The sequence below is a fragment of the Notolepis coatsorum genome, assembly GCF_963971535.1.
Source record: "Notolepis coatsorum genome assembly, chromosome: 20".
NCBI lineage: Eukaryota > Metazoa > Chordata > Actinopteri > Aulopiformes > Paralepididae > Notolepis > Notolepis coatsorum.
The window spans coordinates 62,696,256-62,712,528 of record NC_140184.1 but is presented as its reverse complement, the minus strand read 5'-3'; the positions used below and the strand labels follow the sequence as shown (position 1 = coordinate 62,712,528).

At 40.0% G+C, this 16,273-nt stretch overlaps 1 protein-coding gene across 2 annotated transcripts; it reads right to left on the bottom strand.

The window, feature by feature from the left end:
* Positions 1-3,346: 3,346 nt before the first annotated feature.
* Positions 3,347-15,192, bottom strand: gnpnat1 (glucosamine-phosphate N-acetyltransferase 1). Of its 2 annotated transcripts, none has more exons than XM_084337561.1 (6): positions 15,046-15,192; positions 12,000-12,166; positions 7,604-7,666; positions 7,019-7,146; positions 4,460-4,521; positions 3,347-3,549 (listed from the first exon to the last, which is right to left on the bottom strand). In XM_084337561.1, the coding sequence occupies exons 2-6, from the start codon at positions 12,151-12,153 to the stop codon at positions 3,402-3,404; spliced, it is 555 nt and encodes a 184-aa protein (XP_084193687.1). In that variant the 5' UTR covers positions 12,154-12,166; positions 15,046-15,192; the 3' UTR covers positions 3,347-3,401. The 2 variants fall into 2 exon arrangements, with proteins under 2 accessions (XP_084193687.1, XP_084193688.1); XM_084337562.1 differs by having other exon boundaries at positions 12,000-12,163.
* Between the last annotated feature and the right edge of the window lie 1,081 nt (positions 15,193-16,273).

Genomic DNA, 16,273 nt, shown 5'->3' with positions numbered 1-16,273 from the left:
TCCCTATAAGATTAACACTTAAAACTGATGGATAAAATCAATCTTAAACCCACAATCCTAATTACGAAACCATCCTCCCTCTGCCATTTTCCCCACGTTCACACCAGAAGACAAAGTCTGCTCTGGTCAGCAGGATTTTGCCACGACACGCTGGCACCGTCTCAGATGACACAAAGTGAGATTTAGACGACCTTGTATGCTGTTATCTGTCGGATCATCAGTCATCAAACCAGTCATCCTCTCTAAAAATGGAACTCTCAAAAGTATAAAGCCGTGTTTGTTTCTGTTGTTCATGGCCTTAGTCCATGGAGAGCTCTGGTCAGGACTGTATTCTTCTCGTGTGCTCCAGCAAATAAACCATCGATTGAATTTCACCCTTGACTCCTGATTCAAATTCCTGTCCAGCCGCCTCATAATCACCAAAAGATCTCGGCGTATATTTTAATATCTATCATACAGTATTCCTGATTTGATGATTATATCTATTCCAAACCATCCGTACACCAACATTCATTCTTCCCAGTTCAGGCGAGTGCTGCAATGAGGGATACACTTGGAGGACAGTGGTATCAGTCCTGGTTCAGACCACCATCTGTGTACATGGACAATGTTCACAATGCTTTTTGCATCCTATGGTCTTGATCATTAACCTGGTGTTTGGAGAACCTTGTACATGTAAGCATTTGCAGCACTGCTTGCAGTAAAAGGTCTATGAACAATTTCGCCATTGCATGCAAGCCACTTCAATTACTTTCAGAAGCTCTAGTAATAATTAAATAATGTAATGGCACTGTTTATAGGACATATCCAATTGTAAGATAAATAGTTTCATAATGCATACCTTAGATAGATAGATACTTTATTAATCCCCTTGCACTGTATTGCAGCATAGCTTTGCATTCTTAACTAATGCTTACAGGAGGAAAGGACGAACTTCTCTGATACAGGTACAAAAACGTTGCGAATGTCCTGAGTCTTCCTGGGTTATTAGGATATAATAGTGTGTCCTGAGGGGTCTTGATAAGTGATCCATTAGGATAAGCCTCTAAAGTAAAATGCTGAACCATCCCTTTGAACACCTACCTCTTAACAGGCGCCTCCAAAATTGACCATTTTAGTTTTCGTTTTTGAGGACTGCATACTTTTTTTGAAAACCAAAACAACATACTTTATACTTATAGCACATGCATGAGCCTGCTCTCTTTTGAAAGATGACATTCTGAAGTTTCTGATTCCAGAAAGAAAATTCACTTTTAGTGCTAACGTAATAGAGTAACATACAGTAGGTCTGAACTTGAGTTGTAGAAAAACGTATTACTCAAGTTTCTCTGTAGTAGTTAGTAGTATTTCCCAGAAGGTGGTAGTGGCTTAAAGAAGATTCCCGAGATCCATAGCCTTATGTAGTACATGTCCAAATTTCATAAAGATCCATTCAGAAATGAGTGATTAGGAGTGATTTTGGTAAACTGTGTACTTTGTTTTCTCAGACTGCAATTCATTCGGCTGTTTTTATCTTAGTTTTTTATTTTTATTTAGATCCCCATGTGGGGTATCATTGGAAAGCCACACTCATAGGCTACAACCCTCCACAATCATTTTCGAGATTGGATCTAGATTGACGGAACTACTGCAGCCTGATATCCTTTTGATCAATAGGCGTAATTATCTCCTAAAGCATGGGACCCCTGAAAATGGCTGTTTCTGCCAAGAATGATCAGACAAGCAAACGTTATATATATTTTTTTTTTTATTATTGCAAAACAGAAATTATTAAAAGTCAGTACTCAACACATAATGCATAATGAAACTAACAGTCAAGGTGGTTAAAATTACATGCAAGTACAGAAACGTTATTCATATATTAAAAAAATAATAAAATAAGTAACAGCATAATTGACCAACTTAACTATATTTTTTAAATAAGCTACAATTAATTTAACATAGAAAACATGTAATTCTTTGTGTACCCTTAAACAAATCCTTTTAACCCTTATCATGATTGTTATAAAATTCCTGATATTGCTCCCGATATAAAACTTTCCGAACCTTCCATTTATTCTTAATAACTAATCTACTTTATAAAATATTAAAAGCTTCTTGTTGAGAATAAATGTGAGATACTACACTAGAACAGTCTTAACAGCAATTCTTCATGTGTGGCAGAGTAATAACCTTCTTGGCGAGTTCCCAGTAAAATAATTACATCCAGACAGATCAAAGTCTTGAGTGATATTATCAACCTGAAGTACTTCCTAACAAGAGGATAATTAACAGCTAAATCTATATATATATATATATATATATAAAGAATTCACCCAAGCTGAGGCAATGGATACAGCTAATATATTCTGCATTTAGCAGTACTACAAATGTTCAACGATTCTGAAAAGAAAATAGCAAGAAACGATTATGTGGACACCTAGACTTCATAGCCAACATTCACCAGAGACTGTTGACACTAACTCCAATCTGTATGGTTCATCACTGCAAGAAAATGTTGCCCCATAAAATGTCCCCTGTGAGCAAGGCACTGGGAAAACAAACAGTTGTTTTGGAAAATAGGGCTCCTATTTAAACTATTTTGAACAACGGTAGGCAGGCATCCCATTGACACATACGCTGAACCTCCAGAAATATCTCTTAATACCACATTAATCATTAGTACCACTCTTTAGATGCTCAGGTCACACAACATAGCAAAGATTACATTAGGAGGCGACAGTGGCTCAGGAGGTAGAGCAGTCGTCTGGTAATCCGGAGGTTCCCGGTTTGATTCCCGCTCATCCCGGGAAGCATGTCGAAGTGTCCTTGAGCAAGACACTTAACCCCCAATTGCTCCCGATGAGCAGGTTGGCACCTTGCATGGTTGCCTCCGCCGTCGGTGTGTGAGTGAATGGGTAAAATGTGAGGAACAAATTGTAAAGCGCATTGGATAAAAGCGCTATATAAATGCAGCCATTTACCATTTACATTAACTGCCATCATATAACACTTATATTTCTTCCTTCTAACTTAGATACATAGTTATTCATCCCAAAAAATTATTACTAAATATTGTGGCTCTGAAGTACCGTATGACGTCAAGGGCTAGGTGTATCTGACATTTTCTTCAAACGGTTGTGGTTGGACAATGTCAGTTCTCTGCCCTTGTGAGGTAGCCTTGGTTACCCAAGGGGTGGAGGATGGTGATGTATTGAGAAGACAACTTGAGTACATATTTGATCCAAGAGGTTTAAGAGGAAGATTCCTGATGTCACATGAGGAATTTCTCATCCCTCTTCATTCCAATGGCAAAACTCAACCTAGGACAGCACTCCAAAGTGTTGACGATAGAGTCAAACCCGACCCCCCCCCCCCCCCCAAAAAGAGGGGTTTCAAGTATTTTTATTAACTTTTTTGCCTCAGTCGAAAAACCGACACTGCATGTAGGTCTCTTCTGAGGCGGAGTAGCTAAACTTCTGGTAGAAAGCCACGTTTTTGGGAGCGCATTCCAGTGTGATTTTGTAACAATCCAACTTCTTGCTGAGGAGAGTGAGGGTCGAAACCAACCTGTAGTGAAGCGGAGAGAAGAAGACATGAGCAAGAAGCATATAGGAAAGTGTTTCCTAAATAAATAAGCTAACAATAAGATAATCTAAATCATTTTAATGAAATGTGTGGTGTAGGGTTTTAGGGGCAATAAAGATACCATTATATCCCTGAACGACAGTAGAGTAGAGTAGAATGACGTTGTCACCTCATTATCGTGGACTTGCTGACAAAAATCAAAGTACCATTTCTAGGCTCTGTATCCCATACACAGCCAGGTCAGCTAGGTTAAACCTGTATAACCCACCATATCCATCTGAATTTTGGAAAACCGCATGAGAAACAGGAAGGAACCCTTTGTCTGTTTCTTACCAAACTTGTCCGGTGACGTTTTGAATCAGTTGACATGGTGGCACTATCACAAAATGCAAAACTACTCCTCAAATGGCTTTTAGTCATTAGTAGCAGGAAACGATAGTAATGAGGATTAGGGACTCTCCTGACAGCATAGCCCACATTTAAATAGTAAAATCAGTTATAAAAATAACTGAGGTAGCCAATGTAAAGATGCTAAATTTGGGGTTATGTGGTCCCTTTATTTGGCAAAAATTAAACCCCAACAGGTGCAATCTGACATGAAACGGAGTTTAGACTGAGTGAGGAATCGACAGAATTGCAGTAAATGAGAAGAAAAAAAACGACACCTTATCACAGCTCCTTGAATAATAAAGGATGTCATCTCCTCTTAACCAAGGGAAGACCATCACAAAGATGCATCACAGATGGTCTTTCCTTGGAAATAGCATCCTTCAGTATTCAAGGAGTTGTGATAGGTCTACTACTGTATATGGATATGGCTGCGATATGCCTACTCTGAACTGGAGGTCTTGCACCTGAGAACTTTCAGTCAACCAGAGGTCAGGATACTCACAGTTTGCCCAGCTGCTTCCCTCTGCAGACATCACTGACCACTACCTCCTCCACACGGCCCCTCTGGGAATGGAAGAACATAATCAAATGACAACTAGACACCAACTAACCAATAGAGGCAATAGGGGGGATAGAGATGGAACCCCCCCCCCCCACCTTGTTAGAACATAACGCCATTACCCTGTAGGTCATGCCCATAAATATTTGGATAAACATTTTCACAATTGTGGCTCTGTATACCACCACAATGGACTTGAAATTAAACAAATCATGGTGTGCTTTAAGTACAGACTTTCAACTTTATTTGGAGGTATTTACATCCAAATCAGGTGAACAGTGTAGGAATTACAACAGTTTCTACATGCCTTCGTCACTTCCTGCCTCGACTACTGTAACGGAATCCTTCTTGGTGCCTCCAAGAAGGTTCTGGATCGCTTGCAGACTAGTACGTCCAAAATTCAGCTGCGAGGGTCCTCACGTGCACCAAACCCTGGTGGCACATCACCCCCACCCTGCAAAAACTCCACTGGCTCCCCATCAACTACAGACTCTCCTACAAGATCCTCCTCCTCACTTACAAATCCCTGCAGGGGTTGGCTCCTTCCTACCAGACCGACCTACTCCACCCCTACACTCCAGCACAAGGCCGCTGCTCCTCCAACTCCGACCGCCTCACTATCCGCCGCCCGCACCAGGGATTCCACACTGGGAGGAGCTTACTCCGTAGCTGCCCCTAGCCTGTGGAACTCCCTCTCCCCCTCCATCCGAGTCTCCGACACCATCAACCTCTTCAAAACACACCTGTTCACACTTGCCTTCGCGCAACACGGCGCTGCTCCCAAGTAGCCCCCCCCCCTCATTATTTCCTTTACAAGGAGCATGGCTCAGCCTGAATGAAAAGCCAGTGCGAGATTTAAAGATCGCCAGGTTTGGGGCAGATCTAATATGTAAAGATAAACTGTTCCACAGCTTTGGGGCAGCCCCCCGAAAGGCTCGTCACCTTTAGAATTTGGAACATCCAGAAGCAACAGATTTGACTACCTCAGTGCTCTAGCTGGCGAATATGGAACAGTTCAACTAGGTACTGAGGGGCCGCACCGTTTGAAATCTTAAATACAAACATCAGGATCTTAAAAGTATGTGCAGGGAGGCCAGTACCAGTGTAATATGGTCACACTTTCTTGTGCTGGTCAAAAGGCGAGCAGCAGCATTCTGCACTAGCTGTAGGCACCGGTCTAAGCCCACATACAAAGATTTACATTAGTCAAGCCTAGACATTTAGGAGAGAGCTTTATTTAGGCAAGGAGCCTTAACTGAAAGAAGGCACCTTTGACTACAGAGCCGATTTGTTAAATGACACCACTATCAAAAGTGACACCAAGGCTTTTAATATAAGAAAGTTTTTTTTAAAGCAAGGGGGCCCAGAGCACAAGCAGAGTCATTGAAACATTCCGGATGTCCAAACACAATAACCTCGGTCTTATTGTCAAGACAATGTAGGTCTATCCAGATCATTAAGGCAAGCAAGCAGAGGCTGCAAAGAGTTGTTACATTTTCATTTTAAAGGAAGGTAAATTTGGACATCATCAGCAAAACGGTGAAAAGAAATGTTATGCTTTTGAAGAATAAACCCCATGTGACCCCACAGGTTAGAGGGGCCACATGGGAGGAAAATGCCCCCAAATGTACAGAAAAACTGCTGTCAGTCAGGTATGACTGGAACAACAAGCGGCACACCCTCTAGATCACGATTGTAAGCGGAACACCCTGCAGATCTGTAGATCACTATTGTAAGTGGCACACCCTGTAGATCACTATTGTATTTTCTGCCCATATAAAAACTATCTGCAGGACACTTAGATTTATTGAAAAGTAAAAATTGTGTTACTGCAGCAAGTTATGTCAAGCAATGTTTGCGATATTATGAAAAGACTGAGGACTGTCACGTCAGATGTGGACTATTATGGGCTACTGTGCTGCTGGAAAATAAATGATAGACTATATATATAATTAAGCAAACATTCTCTTTCACTTGTTTCAGTGACATGAGACCCACCGTGATGTTACATTTTGTGAGATAGGCCAGTCTGTAGAATAATTTTCTGTGAGCTATAGGGTTGGGCATTGAAAATAAGTTTCAGTTTCCGTGGCGGCCGCCATAGCAACTTGAATGGGTAGAGAGCTCCACACTGACCGACACCAACAGTAACGTTATGTGTGTTGCAGATAGTAACTTACAGTAAATAAAAAAATATATAATGGATTTATTATTAAACAGAATTTAATTGAATTATTAATAACAGAAACCAAATTTAACTATGCAATCATTTACAGGTTCAACTGTATGAAGTCAATTGTGAATATACATATGACTTGTGTATAAAAAAAGAAAATAATAATAATTTACCTGTTTTGACCCTGCCCCGTAAAGACAGGGTTTAAAAGTTAGTCAAAATTTAAATGTACCTACCAACAATCCCCCTTGTTGAATATGAGTAAGGCCACTGTATTCACACAAATAAAATTAGTACATGCAGTTTAATTTAGTAAAATTAGTTACCTTAGCGCAGGAGTGGATGAATTTGTGCTCTGTGATCAGTGTAGCCGTGGCAACGATCTGTCCCAGGATGGTGTTTTCCACCACAACAACATAGTAGTCTCCTGTCTTCTTCATGTGTTCAAAGTTCTCTGTCAGATGATAGACAACATAGCTAGTCATCTCTCTATTCCCTATCTTTTCTTTTTCATACTCTTTGTTTTTTCAATTAATCTCTGACTGGATTTGACAATAAACTGCAGAGATGCAATTTACACTGATAAATGTATATGACGTCAGTTTATATCAGGCCACTGTTTTGACAAAGTCAGTGTTTATTTTTTTTTAAATGTACACAGAATACTAACACTGAACACTAAAAATAAAACATTCATACCGTATATTAATGACACTATCTCAGTTAGGGGTTACATTTTCACCAGTCACCCATACTGAAAATGTTGTGGGCGGGACAAAATAAGGTGAATAAAGCACTTCCAGTTAAAGTGTCAATCAAATAGCATGCATGACTTTAAAAACATTTATAATTATTATTCTTTTTTATTAAATATATATAAATAAAAGGCAGCTGGTTTGAGCATGACTTACTAATAAACTGTTCTGGTTTGACATCGCCTGCCAGGGTCAGCTGGGATAAGACCTTGTAGAATCCTGGAGGGACAAAAACAAGACAACAGAAGATATGATGGCTGGTGTCCAATACTGTCAAAGGGCAACATTCTCATCTGTATTACTCTAATACTGTCAAAGGGCAACATTCTCATCTGTATTACTCTAATACTGTCAAAGGGCAACATTCTCATCTGCATTACTCCAATACTGTCAACTGGAAACATTCTCATCTGTATTACTCCAATACTGTCAACTGGAAACATTCTCATCTGCATTACTCCAATACTGTCAAAGGGCAACATTCTCATCTGTATTACTCTAATACTGTCAAAGGGCAACATTCTCATCTGTATTACTCTAACTGTCAAAGGGCAACATTCTCATCTGTATTACTCCAATACTGTCAACTGGAAACATTCTCATCTGTATTACTCCAATACTGTCAACTGGAAACATTCTCATCTGCATTACTCTAATACTGTCAAAGGGCAACATTCTCATCTGTATTACTCCAATACTGTCAACAACATTCTCATCTGTATTACTCCAATACTGTCAACTGGAAACATTCTCATCTGTATTACTCTAATACTGTCAAAGGGCAACATTCTCATCTGTATTACTCCAATACTGTCAACAACATTCTCATCTGTATTACTCCAATACTGTCAACAACATTCTCATCTGTATTACTCTAATACTGTCAAAGGGCAACATTCTCATCTGTATTACTCCAATACTGTCAACAACATTCTCATCTGTATTACTCCAATACTGTCAACAACATTCTCATCTGTATTACTCCAATACTATCAACAACATTCTCATCTGTATTACTCTAATACTGTCAAAGGGCAACATTCTCATCAATGTCCGATATTATCGGCCTACCGATATTATCGGCATTAAAATGTGATATCGGAAAATATCGGTATCGGTTTAAAAAATATATATATATATATTTTTTTTTTCTTTACATTTCTATAACCTTTATTTACCCAGGCAAGCAAGTAAGAACAAATTCTGATTTTATTTATTGTCAAAAGTATGCATAATGTTGTGTTAATTCCACAACAAGAGATATGTAATGTTAATTACCTGAAATTATTCCATTTTTGGGGGGGGGGGGGGACCCTGCATATATCGGTTGGTATCGGTTGATATCGGTATCAGAAATTAAGAGTTGGACAATATCGGTATAGGTAAAAAAGCCAATATCGAGCATCCCTAGTATTACTCTAATACTGTCGACGGGGAACCTTCTCATCTGTATAAGATAAGATGATCCTTTGACCTTTATTAATCCCCTTGGGGAAATTAGGGTGTCAAAGCAGCATGGGGGGGGGATACAGGGTGGGGGATACATAGCTTCACAGTCCTATACAATCCAGTATCTATATACATACACTATAAAATATAAATACAAATACAATATAATATACAAATACAATATAATATAAAAAGGTACAAAACACAAGATAGTCCAGTGATAATAGTCCAGTGATGAGAGTCTCTAGTGCAAAATACAAGATATTCAGTACGGTGATGTGAGTCTCTAGTTCTCAAGTCCCGAGTTCTGACAGTGATAGTTCTGGCAGCAGAGCCTGCCTGTGACTTCCAAGCCCTTGTTGTAGAGCCTGATGGCTGCCGGTATATATTTTCTGTGAATATTGTTTGTATTATGTACTGTTTACATTTTGTACAATCGTCGTTTCTGTAAATGAGGGAAACCTCAGAAGCTTACGATTTTAAATAAAGGTTGAAATTAAATGAAAAATAAAGGACCGGCCCAGGCGGTTTGTGGTGTGTCGGGGGGGGGGGGGGTCTTTGGCTGAACCTGCTATTCATTCTGGCTAGCTCCTCGTAGTATTACAATAATACTGTCAACAACATTCTCATCTGTATTACTCCAATACTGTCAACAACATTCTCATCTGTATTACTCCAATACTGTCAACAACCTTCTCATCTGTATTACTCCAATACTGTCAACATTCTCATCTGTATTACTCCAATACTGTCAACAACATTCTCATCTGTATTACTCCAATACTGTCAACAACATTCTCATCTGTATTACTCCAATACTGTCAACAACATTCTCATCTGTATTACTCCAATACTGTCAACAACATTCTCATCTGTATTACTCCAATACTGTCAACAACATTCTCATCTGTATTACTCCAATACTGTCAACAACATTCTCATCTGTATTACTCCAATACTGTCAACAACATTCTCATCTGTATTACTCCAATACTGTCAACGGGCAACATTCTCATCTGTATTACTCTATTAATACTGTCAACAACATTCTCATCTGTATTACTCTAATATGGTCAACATTCTCTCTTTTTTTATATCAAATATTTGTATTTATTTTTATACACAAAACAAGAGAAACACAATACAGTAACAATAAGAAGACCTCACAACACCACAATAATAATCACAATGACATTAGCAATAACAAAAATAATAAACAGAACATAAAATAAAAAATCAACTTATACTATTACAGACACCACAATAGACACCACAAAAGAAATCCCATAGCATACAGCTTCCTAGGTGTGAGATATGTCCTATGGATATAATTCAAATGTATTTGCTGGTGATTAGGGTTGCGGGAGGCTAATGTAACATTAGTCCAAGTATCATCCCAGTCAAACTTGATTTGATTAAGAGTGTATACAAGGGAGCTCCAGTAGCTCACCACGTACCGCGAGCGCTATTTCAGCGCCGTGGACAACCGTGCTCGTCACAGATCTGGGGCTTAGCGAGTTCGAATCCCGACTGCAGCCGTGCCTTTCCCAGAGTGTCTTCCCCCCCATCTGAACCCTTTCAGCCTGTTTCTGTCGGTCATCCTTGACCAGTATAAATGTGATAAACACATAAAAGAGCCAGGGGAATGGCCAAAGTTTAAAAAAAAAGTGTATACAAATCTGAGACAAACCCTCTTGAGGTTGTTCTGTCCCTAATAAGCTTAACAAAAGGGTGTGGGTGTAGTGCTTGAGCGGGGTCAAACCAGCTCAGCGAGAAGGACCAGAAGTACATCTTAAAATCTGGGATTGCCAAGCCCTGTTTTCTACATTGAGTGGTGGTTCTTTTGATTCTTGGGCGTTTGTTATTCCAAATAAATGTAGATATCATAGTTTGTACCTTGCGCCAGTCGTCTATTGGAGGAGGTAAGGGGAGCATTGAGCTAATCAAATTTATCCTGGATGCTGCACGGGCCTGTAATGAATTAGGAAGGCTCTGCCATCTATTTAGATCTTGGTGTATTTTATTATGTGCCTGTGAAGTTATATTTAGTTCTCTGATTTAGTGTGGGGAAAATCTCTATGCCTAAGTATTTAAAGTGTTCAACTATGGGGATGTCAGCCGATAGTTGCACCGCTTTGGCCGACTCATTAAGAGGTAAACAAGCTGATTTGGGCCAATACATTTTGAAGCCTGATAGTTTACCGAATTCATCAATTATCCTAAGTAAATGTGGTTGATTGGGAGGGGTCTTTCATAAAAATTAGTAAGTCATCTGCATAAAGAGCAATTTTGTGTGGTTTATTGATTGTTATAGAGGCGATTTCGTCTGTTTGTCTTATAAAATGGGCTAATGGTTCGAGGGAGAGCGTGAATAGTCCGGGACTCAGAGGACAACCCTGTCTAGAAGACCTAGAGACAGAGAAGAGTGTTGAGCATATTTTGCCTGTCATTATCATTGCTGAGGGTGAGGCATAAAGTACTTTATCATATGTACAAATTTCTTTCCAAGTCCCATAGCCTCCAACACTGTCCAAAGATGTCAACATTCTCAAATGTATTACTCGAATACTGTCAACGGGCAACATTCTCATCTGTATTACTCCAATACTGTCAACATTCTCATCTGTATTACTCTACTGTCGACAGGCAACCTTCTCATCTGTATTACTCTAATACTGAGTGTCTACAACCTTCTCATCTGTATTACTCTAATACTGAGTGTCTACAACCTTCTCATCTGTATTACTCTAATACTGAGTGTCTACAACCTTCTCATCTGTATTACTCTAATACTGAGTGTCTACAACCTTCTCATCTGTATTACTCTAATACTGAGTGTCTACAACCTTCTCATCTGTATTACTCTAATACTGTTGACCGGCAACCTTCTCATCTGTATTACTCTACTACTGTCAACAACCTTCTCCTCTGTATAACTCTAATATCAATTGGTATTATCTTACAGGAGAATTCTTTTACATTTTGTGTGAGGCAACTTGCAAACAGCAACTGCAAACTTGCAACTAGTTTTTTTTTAAGTGCTAGAAATAAACATTATTATTATGTAGTAGTAATTTGTCCAAGTGCAGGCCTGTGGCCTCACCTCTGTTGAAGTCTGCAGTGCAGAGGGGTCTGAGCACCAGGCCTTGCCCCGGGTCCGAGGGAGAGATGGGGGGAGAGAAGGAGACAGAGTTACTGCTCCAGTCCAGCTCCTGGAGCAGGGAGGGCTCAAAAAGGGGAGTCTCGTCCAGCAACATTCCACACACTCTGCTGGGGGAACGAACACACACACAGTTCAGTATACAACACCTTGGAGCATCAATCCAATACAGGTTCCTTTCCTGTTCAGTTAAAAGTTTAACCTAAACCGAATATCAACAAGTGCACACTGAGGAAGGGCGTATTGCCTGAAATGTGTGGCAATGTATAATAAAGTGGAATTGGAGTGCTGTCCTAGTCTCTTTTTCATACTATAGTATCTGACAAGAAAGAGTGGGAAGCTGATCAAGGTATCAGGAAACACCATTGTTGTAGTTCTTCAAAATTGAGTGAGGGTAGAGCTACGTGTCATTATGACATAGTTCTACCAAATTAGCATCCATTCTTCCACTGCCAATATTTCTGAGCATAGATCACTTTGGCCACATGGAGAGAATGAATCAGTTATGCCTCAATATGATGAAGGAGTTTAATGTTGCTTTGTGGCGGAATGTACCTTTAATTCTATTAAAGGGGAACTATGCCAAATTTAAGAATTCATACAAGTTATGAGACTGAGACAGTCCAAACATATTAGTGAACACAAACAACTCTCCCAAATCCAAAAAGAAGAAATCAGGTAAAACTGCGGGTCCACAAAATCTTTCTCCCATTCAACGTCAGTGGAGCAGCTCCCAACTTTATACCTGGTGATGACATCACAAGTTTAAGTCCTCTCTGATTTCTGGCTTTGGGGTGAAGAGTAGCTCAGATTCACACATAATGAATACTTACCATGGAAATAAGTTGAATGAATGAATGAATGAATGAATGAATGAATGAATGAATGAAAACTTTATTTAACAGATTGCAGAATGGGTACAATACAGTACGGCTCAATACATACAATTGTTAAGGGGATGCAGACCTGAGAAAGACGTTTGTCTTGTTTCCATCAGGGTCCCCCATTTTCAATTCATATAGACATTTATGACATACATAACATACATGACATTTATGGCATAGGGACATATAGGTATTTAGTACTGATACATTTGTGACATAGGCGGTATTCAAATATACAGTACTGTTACCCCTAGATCCTGACAGAGTATATACATATGATGGGGAGGGGACTGTACATTAGGAGGGGGTGGGTGGGTGGGAGGGTAATATACATACGGCGGGGAGGGAATATATACATGCGGTGGGGAGGAGACTGTCTATTAGGAGGTGGTGGGGGTTTTGGGCATTTACGGTGGCCAGTTTCGAATTGCAGCCTCCCGTAGGTGCTCTTTAAGGGCGGTTTTGAATGTGGGCAGGGATTCACATTCCTTTACAGCTTTGGGTAGGGCGTTCCACATTGTTGTTGTGGCATAATTGCGAAACGTGTTTAGTCCCTTGTTTGAGCCGAATCTGGGTTTAACATGATTTGTTGAGCTTCCTCTGGTGTAGTGGTTGTGGTATTCACTGACCTTTGGGAAGTATTTTGACATGTACATGGGCACCCCGGTCGTATAGTGTATGTTGTAGACCAGGCCCATTGCAAGTTGCTGTACTCTGTCGTCTACTCTAAGCCATCCTAGGTTGGCAAAGTGGGCAGGGGTGAGGTGGGTTCTGGGGTTCAGGTCAAGTAGTAGTCTGACCAGTTTGTTTTGTGATGTTTGTAATTTTGTTTTAAGCGCCTTTGAGGTGCTTTGGTACCATGAGGTGCACGCATAGTCATAGTACCCTTGAATGAGTGCTCCTGCCAGAGTCTTCAGGGTATTCTTGTTTACCAGAGAGGAGATCCGGTACAAGAATCTAGTTCGTTGGTTGACTTTTTTTATTACATTGGATGCCATTTTGTCACAGGAAAGATTTGCCTCTAGGATGGAACCCAGGTAGGTAATTTCGTCTTTCCTTGTGACAATATTGTCACCCACTGTAACTGAGAAGCCGTCGGTCTTGCTGAGTTTGTTATTTGAACCGAAGAGAATGGACTCTGTTTTGCCCATGTGTAATGATAGTTTGTTATCAGCGAGCCATATGCAGATTTTGCCTAGTTCCGTGCTGAGGTTTTTTTTTAACATGTTGCTTAATTTAAAGAAATAAAAACAACGTTTTTTTTTGCTGCATTTGCTGCATTTTATAGACGTTAGCTCTCTCTAATGTAGAACATTATTATGTGTAAATAATGTTTGGTCCAATGACCTCAGAGTGACGGTCCAACTTACTGTTCATTAAAAGTAATTAATCGCATCTGTACTCGGTATTATAGGCAGATCAACTGAACATGTAGCAGTCGGAATCGGAATCGGCAGTGAAAATGTGATGTCGCTGCAGCCCTACAGTACATATTATAGGAGCTTCATAGCTTAGCTAAGGAAAAACATAAATAGACCCCGATACTCTTCTGCCGTCTGCCTGTTACAACTAATGTTAGCTAAGTTGGCGTTAGCTGATGAATTGAAAATGGGGGACCCTGGTGTAAACAAGACGAAAGTCGTTCTCTGGTCTGCATCCCCTTAACAATTGTGTGTATTGAGCTGTACTGTATTGTACCCATTCTGCAATCTGTTAATAAAGTTTTCAATCAATCAATCAAAAGTCCAATTTGAGTCTTCATTCATTTCTATAGCGTTAACGTATAGAACCCCTCGTATGTATATATTTTCTGTTAGGATCTCTGTTTAACAGTACTGTATATTTGCATATCTTGTATGTCACAAATGTAACAGTACTGTATGTCATAAATGTCATGATATATATCTGTATCTGTATGTTGTGTATGTCATAAATGTCATTATGAATTGAAAATGGGGGACCCTGATGTAAACAAGACGAAAGTATTTCTCTGGTCTGCATCCCCGTACTGTATTGTACCCATTCTGCAATCTGTTAATAAAGTTTTCAATCAATCAATCAATAAAACGAATGGTTTTTCATGCCGAGATAATGAATCTACTTACCAACGTAATGACAGGAGAAGAAACTACGATCGCTGGCTGATTCCTCTGAATGAAGTGAATGACAAGCAGGCTGTATTACTAGTCTTGGGTTACATTATTGGTGGTAATTTACAGCATGGGGGTGTTGCTGCTTGTTTCCGCCTCGCATCAGCGTCTCTGTATGACGTGGCAGAGATCCTGGAGGGAATAGTATGCAGCTGCAGCACGTCAGACTGCATCTCAGGGAAGGGGCGCGGCTCAGTGACGTCAGATCATTACAGGGGAAACAGTGGTCATGCTAAACTGAGAGTGAGAATGAGTAGTTTATAGAATGAGAAGTATCCTGGTAATGAATGATTATGGCACAATTTCTCTCTCACACACATGCCAGTGGAGGTTATTCCATGACAACACGTGAAACACAAATTCACTCATTCTCGAAGACACTCTGACGTCACGAGACCGCCGCCATCTTGGTATGAGGGTAACAAACGGATTTCTATCCTTAAAAAAATGCATGCGTTGAGCTCCGTTTTTATTACATGTTTTATCACATTCTTGTTCATTTCATAACATTTTCATACGATTTGTTTTGAAAATATTGAGGCCAACATGGCATTTCACTATTTCTAAAGCCTTTCTGGTGATTCTAAGGCGGGTTCCTCTGATTGGCCGCGACCGCCAAGTGACCCACCCCCCTATCCAGCGCTGCCGCGGCAGCCAGAGCGAGCGGCCGCGGACTCGCTCGCTTCCTCAATTTATACACATGGAAGTATTGACTGAATGAATGAATGAATGAATGAATGAATGAATGAATGAATGAATGAATGAATGAATGAATGAATGAATGAATGAATGAATGAATGAATGAAAACTTTATTTAACAGATTGCAGAATGGGTACAATACAGTACGGCTCAATACACACAATTGTTAAGGGGATGCAGACCTGAGAAAGACGTTTGTCTTGTTTACATCAGGGTCCCCCATTTTCAATTCATATAGAACGACTACGACGTAACAAATCATTCAAAAAATATACCGTTAACTGGAATATGTTGTGCCTTTACACATATGTTGGATTATGTAATTGGTTTGTCATGACAAACAAATAAAAAAATCGCGATTTACCCGCTGGCTACAACAACACTCAGTGACTGCATGTAGTCAGAGCCAGAGCTCAGCGATGCCGCTCGCGGCAGCACATTCTCGCCGCGGGCTGAGCTCTGGTGTCCGCTGGAGCAAGCCAG

Bases quoted from the DNA above. Each gene is read 5' to 3' on its own strand.
- gnpnat1 (XM_084337561.1), bottom strand. From the start codon at position 12,153: ATGTTGCTGGACGAGACTCCCCTTTTTGAGCCCTCCCTGCTCCAGGAG. The intron at 7,667-11,999 runs GTGAGGCCACAG...TTGTCCCTCCAG, and splicing joins CACTGCAGACTTCAACAGAG to GATTCTACAAGGTCTTATCC. The intron at 3,550-4,459 runs GTGAGTATCCTG...GCTTCACTACAG, and splicing joins GGGAAGCAGCTGGGCAAACT to GTTGGTTTCGACCCTCACTC.